At 40.9% G+C, this 19594-nt stretch overlaps 1 protein-coding gene and 1 pseudogene across 4 annotated transcripts in view; one reads left to right on the top strand and one right to left on the bottom strand.

The window, feature by feature from the left end:
- Window positions 1-432: 432 nt before the first annotated feature.
- LOC106589192 (CD209 antigen-like protein C) lies at window positions 433-1629 on the top strand (annotated as a pseudogene).
- Window positions 1630-1645: 16 nt separating this feature from the next.
- ca10a (carbonic anhydrase 10 (inactive)a) overlaps window positions 1646-19594 on the bottom strand; it is a 321449-nt gene continuing 303500 nt past the window's right edge. For 2 of the 4 annotated variants that reach the window (XM_045710259.2, XM_082970471.1), the window contains 6 exons: window positions 14679-14774; window positions 9138-9210; window positions 7409-7563; window positions 4919-5093; window positions 4478-4550; window positions 1648-3437 (listed from right to left, as the gene is read on the bottom strand). In XM_045710259.2, coding sequence (XP_045566215.1) covers window positions 4516-4550; window positions 4919-5093; window positions 7409-7563; window positions 9138-9210; window positions 14679-14774 — 534 coding nt within the window. In that variant the 3' untranslated portion in view covers window positions 1648-3437; window positions 4478-4515. Of the gene's footprint in view, window positions 3438-4477; window positions 4551-4918; window positions 5094-7408; window positions 7564-9137; window positions 9211-14678; window positions 14775-19594 lie in introns of all 4 variants that reach the window. The other 2 variants (XM_082970470.1, XM_045710262.2) reach the window with 1 other exon arrangement.

Here is a 19594-nt window from a genome sequence, read left to right as displayed (position 1 = left end):
TTCAAAGGTAATTTCCGATTGAGACGACATATGCAGCGTTTACCATGATTGTGGTCTCCAGGCCATTCCAAAACATTAAATGTGTTGCTTTTTAGCCATTTTCATGTAGACTTGATTGTGTTTTGGATCATTGTCTTGCTGCATGACGCAGCTGCACTTCAGCTTCAGCTCACAGACGGTTTGACTGACATTCTCCTGTAGAATTTTCTGATACAGATCCGAATTCTGAATTCATGGTTCCTTCTATTAAGGCAAGTCGCGCAGGTCCTGAGGCAGCAAAGCATCCCCAAACCATCACACTATCACCATCATTATTGACCATAGGTATAAGGTTAGCATTTTTCTGAGTAATACACTTTTTGGTGTAATTGTGTTTATAGGAAGAACTGCAATAGAAGTCCAAAGGACCACCACCATCTTCTATCTATCATCATGGGAGTCTTGACTGTGTCTGTTCTTGTCTGTTTCCTTCTCACCCTTCTAGGAACTGGAGTCCACCAAAATCCCCCATGATCATCATTGTGACACCCTAATGGTCAATCCCGTTTGAATCCAGTTTATTTTGAGTTGTCAGACAGTATTTTCAACTGACTGTTCTAATCTGTTAGTTATATGTTGAGCTAGGGATTTAAAATACATTTTTTTCTCTCTCCAGATATCTGTCCAAGTACTGGACCTGATAGCAAGATACCCCATTGCTACCGATAGGTGCAGAAACAAATGGGATGGCAGCAAGCATTGGTAAGTGTCTCACTTGCAGAGCATCAAATGATCAAATTACTTCCATTTACAGTGATGTTTTGAAAGTGAATTGAAAATAACAAAATTGGTCTTCCATTTAGAATGACCTGTTTTTTTTATTACATCTACTGACCAAATTTCTACATAGTCAAAGCTTGTACAAATCAATGCAAACATGGATGTTTCTTTATTTAGAATTACTGCAAGTGAGATGGCGGTACCCTAGCTGCTGTCCACAGAATGCAAGAATACCAGCTTCTCCTTTCCATGGTAAAGCAGACCCAGAACCTCTCTGCTTATGCCTGGGTAGGACTGAATAATATGGCACAGGTAAAACAACCTTCACACTCAAATAGCACTTCCTCAGATAGGTCTTATTTCATATCTCTTTGATTTGGACATTAGATATGTTACTACTGCCCTCCAACAAGTAGTTGATAACTTTGAACTGTTCTTCTTGACAGGAAGGGACGTTTGTGTGGACTGATGGATCATCTGTGGAATGGTTCTGGTCCAAAAGTGTCAAAGCTCAGCAGTGGGGAGAAGATTGTGGCACTGAACTCAGTATCAGGTCAGTATTACAAACTTGTTCTTGCATGGTGACACTTAAGCTGGGATTCAAGCCTTAGAAGGCTGGGATTCAAGGCTTAGAAGGCTGGGATTCAAACTTAGAAGGCTGGGATTCAAACTTAGAAGGCTAGGATTCAAACCTTAGAAGGCTGTGAACAAATACATAATAAGCAGTGAGTGTATAATCACTGTCAAACTTCAAAGTAACATATCGGTACCTGTCATTTTCCTATCTGTCTCATTCAGTGAAGTGCTGTAGTTATTCTTCTGTTGTCTTCCACTGAGACTAACAAGGACATTGTCCTCTACAGGGGCTGAGGGCTTCGATGACAAGTGTGAGTGGCTGTATCCGTGAGATTCGCTACAGGTGGAGTAGCCTAAGATGACAGAGGAGTCCAACACCATCCACACAGAGTGAGAGCGCAAAGGGATTTTGCCAACATACTCTGATTTTATTTTCTGTTATCGCACGCAAACTCCTTTGAGTTGCTTGAGGATAAAAAGTGATATAATGGTAATTACATTATCTTTGGTTGCCATTTTCAATTGTAACAGGAAGTTAGGTTGATTCTACAATTGCATTTTCAATCTTGTTTTCTTTATGTAACTAGCCTTAAGCTACTAACCATTGAGGCACCCACTGAAGGTTAATCCACAAACAAACAGTTCAATCCCCCTTACTAACTCACAACCAACTGTTTATCTAAGAACACAGACAGGATAGTGTTGCATGTACAGGTAAAATTAGTCTCAATACTCTTAGGGAACATTGTTAATGGTTTGCCTATTTTATGGAATATTGAAAGAATTGGTGGAATTGTTGCATCCTGATTATCCCTCAATGCTTCCATGCCTATGTCTTTAAATAAAACCTTTCAGCATCACCCTTTCTAAGGCATGGCCAATCTGTTTTACATATCACTGTATAATTTCCTATGTACTCGCTTGATTGTTAGGTGTCTGGCACCTTGTGTGAGACGTCAGACAGAAATATGATACTCACAGCACGCACAGCATCAACAAGGAGGGGGGAGGACGTATCGCTTCTTGCTGTAGTTGAGACCGGTCTGCTCGCTCACCAATGTGCACAGTATATCCACGTCAACACCATTGAATAACTTGGCACAAAGCCCGGTACATTAGCCACAATGTAATAAGCACATAGAAACAACAGTGTAAAGTGAAGCATATTTTCCAAAGTGAACTTTCCAGACACATTTATTGGGCTGATAACATTACTCAAACACAGTGTATGACCATTGTAAACAATAAAACTGAAAGAAAAGGCTTCAGCTCAGAACTGCTTCCAGAATTCAGTGTGCCAAGCGTTTAAAATACTCAAGTTTTGTCATCTCTTTTTTAAACCTCTTAACATATTTTAAAATGTTTTTGTATTTTTCTTTACATATTCAGTTTTTCAGCAGTACTGATAATTATACTATGTACAACAAAGGCCGAGACACGGATCGGTTCATCCCTTAGACAGAAGCTCCTTTCCCGTTTTTCCGTTTGTAATGACCTACTGTTACAAGGCAAGAATGTAAGGTCTCGCTCTCTTGGGTTGTTGCAGTCGGCATGCCTTGTAGTTGACGGTGATGACGATGCAGCTATGGGCCTTGCATACCTTCTCTGTCTGCACCACTAGGGGCAGTGTCTTAACAAGTCCTTCAGATCCCCCCCCCCTGGTAGCAAGGTGTCTATGTACAAAGGCTAAAAGTCCCACTCAGTCCATGTGAAGAGGCTTTACGAAAGAAATGCTTCCGTGTTTTTGTATGTTTTGAACTTTTTTTTTTTATCTCCCAAAAAAGTATCAGTATCAAAACAGGTTTCGTAATAGATATATTTATACTGGGTGTGTTAGTTAGCATGTGTTGGACAAATAGTTGTCGATGTACGTATGAAAAGTAGTAGTCTCTTTGCAAAGCAACGCAAAGTATTTTACTTGGTTATGATCAGTTTCTTTTTTCTCTTTTTACAATGCCATGAAATAATCTTAGATGAGATGCAGCCTCGGTCGGACTCCAGTTGTTTTCTTCCTTCTCTCGTTCCTCTCTCTCTTCCTGTCTGTCTTTGACTCTTGTTTCTGTGCTCATCCAAGGGAGACTACTTTAGCAGCCACTCATTCACTGGAAGAGAGGAGAGGGACAGGGTGAGAAGAACACAACTTTACTGTATATGCACTTTACACAAAATACACATCTAGCATGGAACCCTTTCTATCCTGGCTAAAGTACCCAGCAGCTTCTATAACATTCATCATAACATGACAATACCTTGTTAGGATTATTATCAATAAAATAGTATACTCTACCGGAAGACCCAATTATGCATGTAAAGTAAATTAAGTAACCTTGACCATGAAACACTGAACATGTCGTGTGTATATGTAAAAAGTGTGGGAGACATTTCTATTAGTAAATGGTCAAGTAGCGTTTTTATTTATTTTATTCCCAGCACCACAGAGATACAGTGCGGTGGTGTCCATGTGACTCTGGCTGAGACTCCACTCTCCGAGGGTGTCTCAGGGAGAGTTGGGATATGCAAAAAACACATTTCCAATTCACTTGTGTGAATTAGAACAAATATAAGCACCCACCAAATTCTTATTATCTTATGTTAAAATTAGCAATGTATGCTAAATAACAGAATTTCTGCAGTATCTGTTAGCATTCTGCTAGCATCCCAATACACATTTCCCATTCAATTATCCCACTGACCTAGCTGTGAGGGGGCTGAGTTTCTTCTGCCTTCAAGGTTTAACCTTAGATGAACAACCAATTAGATCCATTTCCCATTTAAATTATACTTTATTCCCCTTCTGCCTCACCTTGGAGATATTTACATCTTTAAACAAGTACAACGAGTGTAATTAAAGACGAGACAGCCCTGCTGCTATTGTACTGCTTCTGTTTACTCTCTGGGGGTGGGTTGGAAGGGTACAGTAGGGGTGTGTGTGTGGGTAAATGTGTGTGGGTAAAAGTGCATGTATGTGTACTCACATTTGTGTGTGTGTATTTGTGTGTGTGTGTGTTTCAATCTCTCAACAACTGCTGCACAGAATAAGAATTTCATCTGAGAGCGAGGATAAGAGGATAAGAGAAAAGAACAGTCTGGCTACAGTACAGTAGATCCTGGAAAAATAATACAATGAATAATGGGGGGTTACCTCTTGCCCTCAATGTATTTACGCTTCAGGTGTAAAATTCACATTTTGTGCAGCAGTTGCCCAGATATATTGGCTGAAACAGAGGAGAGGAGATGGTAAACAGACTGCATGCAGAGTCCCTGAAAATCACTGAGATGCTGAGCTGGCTTTGTAGTTATGAAGTAGGGCTCACACATTCCGCCGTTCCAACACTTGTGTTGGAAATATTGCTATAATATCACTATAAGTAATGTACAATCACTCTTTAAAATCTATAAAAGTTAAGGCTTAAGACTATGCTTTAGGTAGTTAATACCTTTATGAGGGCCACAAGCAGACATAGAAAATGACCAAGGTAAATGTCCATGACTCCTTCACCAATATTTTGTATACGTCTGCTAGTCGGACCTAAATACATGGCTAACAAAATGGCAGTGGTGGGTGGACTGGAGCCGTGTTTACCTCGGTACTGGAGCTTCTGGGCCCTGTTGTTGGGACAGTCTTTGCCCTGCATGCTGAAGTTGATGTTAGTCCGGATGCAGCGGTTGTTCAGCGGTTGAACCGGGCGAACGTTGTCGCTCATACTCAGGAAGATCTGAGACGGCTGGTTCTGACTCAACAGTCGTAAGGAGTGCATCTGGAGAGGAGAGAGGAAGAGAGGGAAGGGGGATTCATGAACAAAGAGAGGGGTAAAGAAGATGGAAAGGAAGAGTATGTAATGGAAAGAACAAGAGGAGAGGAGAGCAAAGCAGCGCAGAGGAAAATTAAAAGAAAAGAAGAGAAGAGAGTGGAACAGAAGTGAAGAAAAGGGACTTTATTTCAGTATTAATGGGAGAAAAATCAATGTGGAGGAACATAAATTGCTGTCCGACAGTCTTATGTACACTCTTAGAAAAAAAAATGGCTAAGTAGAACCATATAGTGGAACCATTTTGAGTGCTAGGTAGAACCCTTTTGCAGAGGGTTCTCTACCTCACTGTTACTCTACCCACAAGCAAGCATACAAGGCCCTCCCTCGTCCGCCAATCGGAAAATCAGGTCATAACTCCGTACTCCTGCTTTCTGTTTACAAGCAGTAGCTCAAACAGGAAGAACCCGTGACTCACTCCGTTAAGAAATGGTCATCAGAATCAGAGATTATGCTACAGGACTGCTTTGCTCACACTGATTGGAATACAGTGATTGGAATACAGTTTACATACACTTAGGTTGGAGTCATTAAAACTTGTTTTTCAACAACTCCACAAATTTCTTGTTAACAAACTATAGTTTTGGCAAGTCGTAAGTTGTAGACCTCCACAAGTCTGGTTCATCCTTGGGAGCAATTTCCAAGTGCCTGAAAGTACCACTGTCATCTGTACAAACAATAGTACGCAAGTATAAACACCGTGGGACCACGCTGCCGTCATACCGCTCAGGAAGGAGACTCGTTCTCTCTCCTAGAGATTAACGTACTTTGGTGCGAAAAGTGCAAATCAATCCCAGAACAACAGCAATGGACCTTGTGAAGATGCTGGAGGAAACAGGTACAAAAGTATTTATATCCACAGTAAAACGAGTCCTATATCGACATAACCTGAAAGGCCGCTCAGCAAGGAAGAAGCCACTGCTCCAAAACCTCCATAAAAAAGCCAAACTACGGTTTGCAACTGCACATGGGGACAAAGATCGTACTTTTTGGAGAAATGTCCTCTGGTCTGATGAAACAAAAATAGAAATGTTTGGCCATAATTACCATCGTTATGTTTGGAGGAAAAAGGGGGACGCTTGCAAGCCGAAGAACACCATCCCAACCGTGAAGCACGGGGGTGGCAGCATCATGCTGTGGGGGTGCTTTGCTGCAGGAGGGACTGGTGCACTTCACAAAATAGATTGCATCATGAGGTGGAAAATGAAGTGGATGTATTGAAGCAACATCTCAAGACGTCAGTCAAGAAGTTAAAGCTTGGTCGCAAATTTGATATATTCTTAATTCCAATCCTTTACATAGATTTGAGTGTATTAGGTATATGTTGTGGAATTGTTGGATATTTCTTGTTAGATATTACTGCACTGTCGGAGCTAGAAACACAAGCATTTCACTACACCCGCAATAACATCTGCTAAACACGTGTATGTGACCAATAAAATAAAATTTGATTTGAAAGTGTTGTGTGATTCCTATTGGAATCCAACCAGAGTTAGGATATACAACAATTTAAACGTTTAATTACCCGCAACCTGCATTCAGACTGACTGTTAGGATAGAGAAGATTGCTAACGGAGACTACCTAAATCATCTAAACTGGAACAACCATCTCAGTAACGGGTGCAATAAGTCCAACTGCTAACAGATTGGATTAGTTGATAAAAATGTAGATGTTATTTATCTTCGTGTAGCATAAGATTAACCAACCAATCAATGTCCATGCAAAAATACAGATGTTGAAACAACCAATTCTGAAAATGAACCTGCAATAAAGCATGCTTGTAAAAATGATGGGCGTGGTTTTGAGTGTTTTTCTCTAGAAAGAGTAAAAATGACACAATTACACTCATCTCTGGTTATTAACACCAACACTGGGGTTCTTTTACACTACCTACAGAGTTAGTTCACTTAGACTCCCTTCTATTCTCCTATTCTCTGCTCAATAAAATCACAGAAAATACTTATTTGAAAGAAAGAAATGGCAAAGATATCAACTATGTCAGTACTGTATATGTAAAATGGGAATACCTGATTCTTGCAGAAATATTCCCATAGGTACAGTTTAAAACATTCTCACATCTGTCTTTTTAGATCAGATTACTCAAACTCCTGATGTTAAATTTTAAACACTGAGGTAAATACACTTTATTTAAAAAATGGTTCTTAGGATGAAAACAGTTCTTGGTAGAACCCTGTCCCTCGCCAAAGAACACTTGTTTTCTAAGAGTGTATCTAAGCAGTAAGGAGCTACTTTAGAGACGGACCTGCATCCGTGTGATGTACACTGGCTTGTTCATCAGGATCCACGTGGCCGTCTCAAAGCACGGCGGGATGGTCATGGACCCGTCGTACGTGATAAAACTAGAGGTTTCTGGGTAAATCTCCTCGATGTTCAGGCCCGTCAGTAGATACGCATCATCTGGAGATGGGCAAGATAGACAGGTTAGAATTCAATAAAACTTCTTAATATGTCATTATAGCAGATTTCTTCAGTCCTGGGCCTGGAGAGCTACAGAGTGAGCATGCTTGTGTCCTAGCACAGGTCCAACACAAGCACTTATTAGTTGAATTAGATGCATTTGTGCTAGGCTGGAACAAAACCCTGCACCTCCTGTGAGTCCCTAGTTCCAGAATTGTAGAACACTGTATTGATTACTTGTATCAATCACATTTCATGTCCTCTCAAGCTAATTTTGTTTTGAATTTACATTACATATTTGTCTTCCAGTCTCAAAACATATTACATTACATCCACTCTAACCAGTATGTTTGTCATTTGCATGTACAAGTTTTGCAGATTGCTCATTTCACATTGAGCTGGTTACCCTCCAACTGCTTGACAGGCTGTTGGTATAGCAGACTGCATCACAAACCCCTTTTATGCAAAGTACTTCTCTCGTCAGGAATGTAATTAGAATTACTGCATCTCTCTCTCGCTCTCCCCTCCTCGCTCTCTCTGTCTGTCCATCCCTCTCTCCATCATTCGCTCTCTCTTTCCATCTCTGTCTCCATCTCTCCCTTGGTCTCTCCCTCTCTATCTCTCCACACTCCGCTAACACACTCTCAATATGTTGTCATCTGTTGTGGTTTCAGTTTATAATAAATGGGAGCCAACTGCACTTTGTTTGTTGTGACGAGGTCACAGTAGCTGCTCCCTCTATGCTAATGTAGACTGGCACTAGGACTTTAGATGCTATTCACATTCACACAGCGTATCTATCTAGACTAGAACAACAAACATCAGCATGCTCACCAGCCCCTACCCTACAGGTAAGATATAGACATCCTGAAAGGTAAAGAAAAACAAAAAAGCCAATCCTTAATCTGTGAACATCAATCATGTTCTATTCCATTACCACCTCACTAAATCTGCCCCTGCAGTCCTGTTACTCCCGCTCTGTTATCACACATCTCTGGTAGCCACGTAGGCATTAATAATTCCATTCGGATGCTGTGTGTGTGGGTGTGCATGTGTGTGGGTGCGTGGAGAGGGCTTTGAAAATTACATGGCCTGGGCAAGCAGAGCTGCAGGCTGAGAGATGGGTATGCCGGAGGACTCCTGAGGTTGAGGGGGCGGTGTGTGTGTGTGTACGTATGTATGTATATATGTGTGTGTGTGTATATGTGTGTGTATATGTGTGTATGTGTGTGTGTGTGTGTGTGTGTGTGGTGTGTGTGTGTGTGTGCGTGGGGGGGGGGGGGGGGCTGTGTGTGTGTGTGTGTTTATGACAGCTTCTGAGACCTCCAATCCACTGGGGGTCACTGTGTTTATTCAGTCTCTTCTCAATCCCATTAATCCAATTATGGGCCTCTCTTCTCAACCATTGCCCCAGATGATCTCAGCAGCCATTTCCAATATGGCTATCCAGCAGCCCTAGTTTCCTCTGCCTGATAGCCTTCTGGAGGAAGGAACTGTTTACTGCAGACTCTGAAGCTACTCTTTGACTTTCCAATGTGTTTTCCGTTATAGTCTACATGTGCATTTCTACTTACTTTTATATGTTATTCTTGTGATGGTGTCCCTGTTCAACATTCGATTCAGGAACGCATTTGAAGTCTCTGCAATCTGGAATACAAGAGAAGAGAGAGTCACTGTTACAGGCTTCGGTTTTTCCATTTATTTTCTAAGGTTTGACTTTAGCACGTACTGTATATCACTTTAGCAGGTTGGGCGCACCGATTGGTGTCACCTTGTTAGTCAGTATGTGTTACACCTGTGCTGGCTTGTCCATTTCGTTAGTCGGAAGGCGTTTCACCTGCGCTTGCCCAGGTGATATTTAAGAGTGGCTAGGCCAGTGCTCCAGTTGTCTTGATAGATGTAGAGGGTCAACACCTTTACTTGGCTTTATTTTGTTAGGGAGTGGATCAGCTTTAATATTGCAAATAGATTGTGGCTTCTATCAATGTAATTGTCTGCATCAGTTCCAATACCCCATATATATATATATATATATATATATATATATAGTACCAGTCAAAAGTTTGGACACACCTACTCATTCCAGGGTCTTTCTTTGTTTTCAACATTGTAGAATAATAGCGAAGACATCAACACTATGAAATAACACATGGAATCATGTAGTAACCCAAAAAGTGTTAAACAAATCAAAATGTATTTTATATTTGAGGTTCTTCAAATAGCCACCATTTGCCTTGATGACAGCTTTGCACGCCCTTGAATGAGAAGGCATGTCCAAACTTTTGACTGTATACTGTATATTGTATATATTTTTTATATATTTTCCTCTATTATTTTTCCCAAACCCTACCTCTCATCCCCTAATTGGAGTAAAGTATTGGGAAACAACACTTAGGCTTCTACTTCCAGCTCATACATACTATATACATTTTACGGACACAGTATATTTTACATTAGTTATCTTTTGTTTGTTTTTAGTCCCATCCTTCAGCTCCACTCAACCCCTCCCATCTCTGAAGACCATGCAGTTTTGCTTTCTATATGCCATACATTTTCAACTCTGCTGTTTCACAAAAGTTCTGAAACTTTCTATTCTCATCATTTCTACAGATTGTAAATTAAAGAAGCATTTTTGCTAAGAGTAATATTATATTATTGATCGATTGACTATGACTTTTCAGACTATGCCCAGTAGTGCTATTTGCAGAGTTAACTCCAGGTAAATGTTGCAATTCCTGAACTTTGTTGCAATTCCAGCCATTCCTGAACCTGAGACCAAAAACAGTACCAAAAACAAATTATCTAATGATTCTGTCTCTTCGCAGCACAATGTGTAGAGTTGGGATGGTTGTATTTCCCATATATATAACATTATATTGGTTGCAGGAATATTGTATAATAGTTTACATTTAAAAACTCAAAGTTTTGAATCCAGCGCCGTTTTTTTGTATCAGTAAACCACGGCACATAAACCATGTGCCATGAAACCGGAACATTGAAAATCTTTTCTCAACTATTTTGCTGTCAATTTTTTGGTCCTTAAATGAAACTGGTATACTTTCTTTTTATCACAATTTTCTTCAACCAATTTTGGTCTTTAATGCAGAGCCGACAGATAAGTTCCTAACTTTTTCCCCCTTCCACTTGCCTCTTCCATTTTTGCAGTAATGCTGCAATTAGTTGGTTGTAATTTTGGATGGAGCAGACATTTCTATTTATTTGTGTTAGCTGCATTGTGACAACTCCACCAGTCCTATTTATGATATCATTTACAAAGATTACAAGAAAAATAAGTATATTTTTACAAGAAAAATAAGTATATTTTAATATTTGTTGTAATATTTGTTCTGTCTTCTGGTGGATTAAACTGAAATTGCAACCAACTTTCTATGGCATGTTTTAAAAATAGCAATATTTTGGAAATTATAACATTTTCAAATTACCGAAAGTGAGAGGTTGTAATCTGAATAAAGGGAAAAAGGCCATTCTTGAACACGGGTGAGCCATTCTTACTATTCTGCTAGAGAACCAGTTCAGATTTAGGTATAGCTTTGACTGAAGCCTTTAGTGAGAGGTCTAATGATTTAATATCTAATCATTTCTGCCTGCCGAATAATTATTCATTTTATAAATAGGCCCGTTTAATTTTGTCTGACTTGGTGTTCCAAATAAAATTGAATATTTTTTGCTCTTTTAATTTAAAAATCAAATTGATAGGTGTAGGAAGGGCCATAAGCAAATAGGTAAAGGATTTTCCCACAAATAGACAGGTATTATCCTTTCCATGATAACAAGATCTTACCTATACTGAACTAAAATATGAATGCAACATGCAACAAGTTCAAAGATTTCGTTGAGTTATAGTTCATATAAGGAAATCAGTCAATTGAAATAAATTCATTAGGCCCTAATCTATGGATTTCACAACTGCGCAGGGGTGCAACCATGGCTGGGCCTGGGAGGGCATAGGCCACCCACTTGACAGCCAGGCCAACCCACTGGGGAGCCAGGCCCAGCCAATCAGAATTAGTTTTTTTATTTTTATTACAGACAGAAATACTCCTCAGCACCCCCCACCCCATCTCAGACGATCCTGCAAGTGAAGAAGCCGGATGTGGAGATCCTGGGCTGGCGTGGTTACATCCATCTTCCATTGATGAGATAATCTCCTAACTTGCTTTGCCACACACAGAGGCTTTATAACTGTAGTGGTGCTTTGATGACTTGTGATTGGCCGACAACAACAACAAGCTACATGCGCCACTCTGCATAAGTTATTTTCATTGAGCAGTGGAGAACATACTATAAACTTTTTATCCACAACTCTCTGTCCATCGTCGTTGTAATCGACTGTGAAGCCAAAATGTTCCCAAACTGGAGATTTAAACGATAATGGAGGATCCTTCAAATCTGGTTTATCGATCCCACCCCTTGCCATCTACTGTTCCCTGCTGAACCTCACAAAAGGATCATTTGAATTCCGACAGCTAAGATTCGAATTTTGATTGCAACATGTGCATAGGCTGTAGTAGTTTTAATGGAATAGCCTGGTGTTTTTTCAGCTCAGATCTACTCACGAGGCAATGGGATACAATGCAGCGTGGGCTGCTTAGTGTTAATTTTTTATGATGTATTCATTCTGGTTCACAGTTCGAACCGAAGTCCCCATACCGAACAGTCTGGTATCAATACGTGTACCGTTACAGCCCTAGTTACTTATGTCTTCTTGTGTTTGCTTAATGTTCTGAGAACATGACTTTAAATAGAACCATGAAAAAACCTGCAGAAAATGTTATGCTGAAGTACTGAAATTCCAACAAATTAACACTGTTTCTTAATGTTCTCTGAACACGTTCTCTGAACACATGTTCTCTCTCTCACCAAGCTCTAAGGACAATATGGTTCTCAGAACATTATGTGCTAGCTGGCCCTGAGCTGCTTTTAGCTGTCCTGTAGTACCCTAGCTGCAGTCTAAAGACCCAGGTGTCCACAGTCAGCTTGGAACACACTCAGTTAAAGATGAGCCCTCTTTGTCCCCAGCCCCAGCATCCTAGCCCGTCCTCCATATGCACTCCTCCTCACAATTCTAATTGTCAAGATGTCTTGGTGGCAAAGTGATGAAAAAGAAATGGATGTCTCTCGTCGCAACATTGCAAAATACTTCCTTTTTTGACCTGCTCTGGAGGCATGCAGCCTCTCTCTGTCTCTAAACAGATTTGCATGGAGTCTCTCTGAACATATTTATTGGAGAAAGCACCTAGGGGGTATTCTGCAGCATGTAACTAGAGAGTACTCTCTAATGTGTGAAGGAAAAGTAAAACAATATGGCTTTACGTCAATTCAACAACGTCACAACCTAGATAGTCAATTACGATTGACAAAACTTTGCCAGGTAGATATGGCCCATGATGAAGGTGACTCAAACTCCATGTAGTGTCTATCTCCACAGCTTCACTATGACCTCCTCCATTGTGAGACTGTTTCCACAGGTGATCCCACACATTTACAGTCCCCAATTGTCATTTCTAATGGCAGCTTAGGACACTGACGACCGAAGGAAACCCTTACTGCCAGTCTGAGTCCCTGAAAGGGTAACACGGTGTGTGCACAGGTGTGAATGGTCCCCTGGAAACCAGAAATTGGTTCCTGCGATATTGAAGGACAGCCTCACTTCCCATCTCTTCAGCGGCTATAACAATGAGACAGGACTCGTCTGAGAGCCTTAGTTAAACAAGCTCCTTCAAGATGGCTGGAGTTTGGCATCATTACCAGGGAGGGTCAGGCTGAGAAGGACTGGAGTGGATGAGAGGGTGAAGTGTTGATTGATTTCAGGATGATGTACCTCTCTGTCTGTTATAGTGGTGGGAGTGTGTGTGGGTGTGTACATGAAAAATGTAATTACATTTGGTGACTGCTCAAATTATAACTTCTACCACTACACATGTGGCTTATTCAAATATTTTTGGCCGTGGTTTGGTCACAGCTCTTTTTGTGCAACTGTGAGTGAGATTGTCATGCCAGTTGATCTAATCTGTTGTGTTATGCATGATATATACCTCTATGGCCAGTGACTGTGTTTTGTGAGAAAAAAATCACGTTAATTGAGAACGGTTGATTAAGTTAGTAGTTCTCAATTCTCTCCTCGGGGACCTCCAGCCGTTCCAGAGCTAGGAGACCTGGTTCAACGTAACTAATAAACACTAGTGTTGGGAAACTGACGCTTTCACCAAATTGTGAAGAAAACGGTTCATTATTCAAAGCTTCATTATCTGTTCACAATGCATATTAGTGACGTGTGCTGGTCAGCAATAAATAGCAGCGTGTGGTTATCAGATTGATGTTTTTTGTTTACTGTTTTTATCAAAACTACCATGGGGCAGCGATAACTTGTTGTCTTTAGTAGCCTATAATCAGTTGGAATGCCAGGTTTCCATCTTACATCATTCTTCCCTTTTTTGCTTTGAAGTTTACTATTCTTCAAAAACGGAATCTATGGCATTATTTAGGATGCTTAAGACAGAAGCTTATACTATACTAACTAAAACACATTATTTGAACGACAGTGCTGCAAAGAGTGTGGTTTCACAGGATTGGACCTCATTCCCTCACGACCCAGAATGTTCTACAGTTCCCTACTCTACCTGCTAAGCTACCAGTCATAGCAAGTAAAAAATGTTTTCGTTACAGTCTACTTGCTAATGTATACCTAAAATAGCTGCATTTTATCTAGATACAATACTTTGCAAAAGTATCTTGTATTCGATTATGATACATTGGTCTGTTTGGTATTTTGTATTTATAACAAGATCTATCTTTTGCCCATATCTGAGCGATAATTACACTGAATCTGGAACTGATGCAACGTGACACTATGCCAAGTTAATTAGCCCGCAGGTAAATCCACAGGAGCCTATTCACAACTCGAATGGATGTCCTCGGTTAAATCACACTGTAGTTTCTTTGAAAATAATTATCTTTGATGCATAATAGTCTCTATTTGTCTTTTCACGCGTTCATGTGAAGAAGACTTTACGTACAAATTCAGGCTTCTCACAATTGATACATTGAGGCCCATTGTGAGGTCAAAGTTGGAGAAGTGAGAATGTCATACTCACCTTCATAAATATAGACACTATGACCAGTCCGTTGGGGCTCTTGGCTGCCTCTGTGTAGTTGGTATACAGCTCGTGGTTGTAGTGTATAAGTTGAACCTGGAGATGAAAAAACAAATGTCAGGAAAACATCTCTCTCAAGTGGCCTCACACATATAGACTGTATTGATGGTCATCAGGTCTGGTCTTGAGAAGCTCCAGTGTAGAGGCTTCTGTTCAAGCCCAGCACTAACATAGCTTTTTCCACATAATAAAGTTGTGCTGAGCAAAGACGAATCAGTTATGTCTTAAACAAACGCACTTCACACCTACAAACTCTTCAGGGACCAGGGTTGGTTGGCTTCCACTGCTCATATCTTCTGTTTTGTCAGCCTTTTGAAGTCGTGTCGAGGAAGGTGTCAGTAAAGTTCTACCCACACCTTTATGGTTCTACAGGTTCTTAATGATGAGTTTATGTGGGCTGTGTCTATGCACAGCTAGCTCAACTTGTGACCTATACAATAACTATTCAAAGAGAAGCCCACACTGTCTTTCACCAAATGTCTCTGAAACCCAAAGGAACTGCTGAGAAAGTTCACATATTTTCTACTTCTCTTGAATCTTGCACTAAGTGGAAAGATGCTGTGTGTTTGCAGATAAACAAAGGGTATTCAGAAGTTGATTCTACCCCATACATTCTCCCTGACCTCTCCTCAGTCTTTCTTGAGTTAGCGGTTTTGTTGCTGTACCTTGAGTCCGTGTTTGGTTGTTGTCTGAGTCTCTAGTCGTAATATAATAATTTCTCAAATGTTTCAGCCCCCTTCCATCTTACATCACACCATAAAGAGTAGGCTACTTATGGGGTAGTCCGATGCATGTTTGAATACAGAATTGGATATGAGGACATCATATTATCTTTATTTGAATGTAATATTATATATTATGTCAACTACAAATGAATCATTCCTGATCTGATTACAAATAACTAAGAAGTTGACATTTTTCCAGATCTTTCTCCCTCTTCCTTTCCCCCTTCCCTGGCATGGTGGCAGGCAGCAATATAAATAAACAAATTGTCGGAGGATAGTAATTAAGCAGAACTCTAACGGGGAGCCGCAGAGCGACAGTTCAACTATAAAAATAATCAAGGTGATTAGGAGCCATGTTGATTTGAGAGAGAGCGAGAGCGAGAGCGAGAGAGAGAGAGAGAGAGAGAGAGAGAGAGAGAGAGAGAGAGAGAGAGAGAGAGAGAGAGAAGAGAGGCTCCCCCAGCAGGAGATTGGTAGAAAGTTTAGTTTGTGAGAGGTGAAGGCCTGGGTGAGCTGTAGAGGAGTTACATCACAGACAGACTGGAGGGCTGGGAAAGTAGTAATGCCAGGGAATGAGAGAAAAAGAGTGAAAGGGGAGAGAAACAGACAAAGGACGGGGTAAAAGAGTAAAATAATAACCATGACCTTACACACACACACAGGCATGCATGACCACAAAGAAACAGCAAATGGTAAAGTTCCTGTCATCAGCCATTAGTTTCCCACTCTAACCCCATGTGTTCTGCCTGTTATCATGAGAGCCAGAGAGACTCTGGCAGGGCCTAGAGGAGAGAGAAAGAGAGAGTGGTTGGAGAGAAAGAAAGAGAATAAGACATAGAGACTAAGAGAGAGAGAGAGAAAGAAAGAGAGTGTATGTATGTGAAAGAGTGACAAGAGAAAACGAGGGAGAAAGAGGTGTCAGGGTTGCGTGCCCAGACAGTGTTGCTCTGGAGTGGGGCTCTGGAAGGCTCTTTATGGTGTGATGGCTGGACTAGGCCCAGGTTTGGGGAAATATGAAGACAGCAAGTCGATAGCGGAAGAGAGGTGGACAGTGCTAACAGAGAGAGTGAAAGGTGCTGGCCTGGAACTGATTCTCCCCCCTCCCTCTTCCTCTGGATGAATTGGGTTGTAGTCTCATAAAGCTAACACACAGACAAGTTCAGTGTGGCACAGCTCTCTCTCTCTCTCTCTCTCTCTCTCTCTCTCTCTCTCTCTCTCTCTCTCTCTCTCTCTCTCTCTCTCTCTCTCTCATTAAATCAGCATGGCCCCTAATCACTTTGTTGTTCTGTTAGAAAATAAACTAATAAACATTCTCCAACTGAGAAGTAACTCTGAGATTCAAATGGTTAGAATGTTAGAATGTTAGAATGCACATGACGGAAAGGAGTGCATTCGGATTTAGTTTTTATTCACGTTTTACAAGTACTTAATGTGGTTTTAATGAGGAAATGTACCTGAGTTCTAAACCAGTGAGCTGCACTGCAGCAGCAAATGTGTTATTCTGTGATCAATGATAATTAGCAAAAGAAGAAAAAGTATTTAAAGAACAGTACTCAAATTTTTTTTCTTTTCTCAATGTTCACATCACCTTACAGATTATAGGTCTCCAAACCAACACCTTGCATGTGAGGTGGAAACCAAAGGGTGAGGGCTTATAGCGAAACGCAATAAATCAGATTTGTCTTAGAATAATATATGGAATATCTTAGCACGTATTAAGTTTCATTTTCAGATTGACTGTGAAGGCGCTCTAGGTAGGGGAACAAAGCAAACCAGCACAGCACATTAGTGATGGGGGAACATTTGTATAAAATAAAATAAAATTCTATTTGTCACATGCGCCGAATACAACATGTGTAGACCTTACTGTGAAATGCTTACTCACAAGTCCTTAACCAACAATGCAGTTCAAGAAATAGAGTTAAGAACATTTTACTAAATAAACTAAAGTAAAACATTTAATAAAATCACAAGATATTTACATAACAATAACAAGGCTATATACATATTGACTCGTACAGGTTAGTCGAGGTAATTTATAAAGTGACTATGCATAGAAAATAAACAACGAGTAGCAGCAGTGTAAAAACAAAGGTGGGACAGGGTCAATGTAAATAGTCCGGGTCAGACGCAAAGGATATACTGCTTTGTCAAGACAAGGCCCAAATCCCCGTCATCAGCGTGAAGAAAAGACAGAGAAAAATGGGGAGTAGATAAACCACCACTCTGTATTATTGGCCAACATGCAATCATTGGAAAATAAACTGGACGATCTACGATTAAGACTATCCAACCAACAGGACATTAAAAACTGTAATATCTTATGTTTCACCAAGACGTGGCTGAACGACGACACGTATAATATAGAGCTGGCTGGCTTCTCCGTGTATCGGCAGGACAGAGCAGCTACGTCTGGTAAGACGAGGGAAGGGTGTGTGTCTCTATTTGTCAATAACTGCTGGTGCGCAATGTCTAATATTATAGAAGTCACAAGGAATTGCTCGCCTGAGGTAGAATACCTCATAATAAGCTGTAGACCACACTATCTAGCAAGAGAGTTTTCATCTATATTATTCGTAGCCGTCTATTTCCCATCACAAATCGATGCTGGCACTAAGACCACACTCAACGCGCTGTATAAGGCCATAAGCAAACAAGTTAAATACAGTTACATATCGCAATATTATATTGATACTTTGACTCCAAGTAATGATAAAAAATGTAATTTAAAAAAAGGGTACTGATATCTTCTTTTTAAAAAGTGAGCCAACTGTCTTGTCTCTCTGCAGCAGACACATAGTGCACAATATGTTTGGAACATCAAATCGCAATACAATCGCAGTACCTATAAAATCGTGAGAGTCGCAATAAATCAAATCACATTTTATTTGTCACATGCGCCGAATACAACAGGTATTCACCTTACCGTGAAAAGCTTACTTACGACCCCTTAATCAACAATTCAGTTCAAGAAATAGAGTGAAGAAAACGCTTACTAAATAAACTAAAGTAAAAAATGAAAAGTAACACAATAAAAAAACAATAACGAGGCTATATACAGAGGGTACCGGTACCAAGTCAACTTGCAGGGGTACAGGTTAGTCGAGGTAATTTGTACATGTAGGTAGGGGTAAAGTGACTATGCATATATAATAAACAGCGAGTAGCAGCAGTATGAAAACAAGGGGGGTGGTGTCAATTTAAATAGTCTGGGTGAACATTTGATTAATTGTTCAGCAGTCTTATGGCTTGGGGATAGAAGCTGTTGAGGAGCCTTTTGCACCTAGACTTAGTGCTTTGGTACCGCTTGCCGTGCGGTCACAGAGAGAACAGTCTATGACTTGGGTGACTGGAGTCTTTGACAATTTTTTGGGCCTTCCTTTGACACCGCCTAGTTTGTAGGTCCTGGATGGCAGGAAGTTTAGCCCCAGTGATGTACTAGGACATACGCACTACCCTCTCAAGCACCTTACAGTCGGATGCCGAGCAGTTGCCATACCAGGTGGTGATGCAACCGGTCAGGATACTCTCGATGGTGCAGCTGTAAACCTTTTTGAGGATCTGGGGACCCATGCCAAATCTTTTCAGTCTCCTGAGGGGTAAAAGGTGTTGTCATGCCCTCTTCACGACTGTCTTGGTGTGTTTGGACCATGATAGTTTGTTGGTGATGTGGACACTCTCGACCAACTCCACTACAGACCCGTCAATGTGAATGGGGGCATGTTCGGCCCTCCTTTTCCTGTAGTCCACGATCAGCTCCTTTGTCTTGCTCACGTTGAGGGAGAGGTTGTTGTCCTGGCACCACACTGCCAGGTCTCTGACCACCTCCCTATAGGCTGTCTCATCGTTGTCGGTGATCAGGCCTACCACTGTTGTGTCAGCAAACTTAATGATGGTGTTAGAGTCGTGCTTGGCCACACAGTCATGGGTGAACAGGAAGTACAGGAGGGGACTAAGCACGCACCCCTGAGGGGTGCTCGTGTTGAGGATCAGCGAGGCAGATGTGTTTTTGCCTACCCTTACCTCCTGGGGGCGGCCCGTCAGGATGGCCAGTATCGAGTTTCAGAGGGAGGTGTTTAGTGCCAGGGTATTTAGCTAGTGATGAGCTTTGTGGGCACTATGGTGTTGAAT

This window comes from Salmo salar, chromosome 28 (genome assembly GCF_965601325.2).
Source record: "Salmo salar chromosome 28, fSalSal1, whole genome shotgun sequence".
NCBI classification, from domain to species: domain Eukaryota; kingdom Metazoa; phylum Chordata; class Actinopteri; order Salmoniformes; family Salmonidae; genus Salmo; species Salmo salar.
Note: the sequence above shows the minus strand (reverse complement) of the source record. Positions and strands in the feature narration are given on the sequence as shown.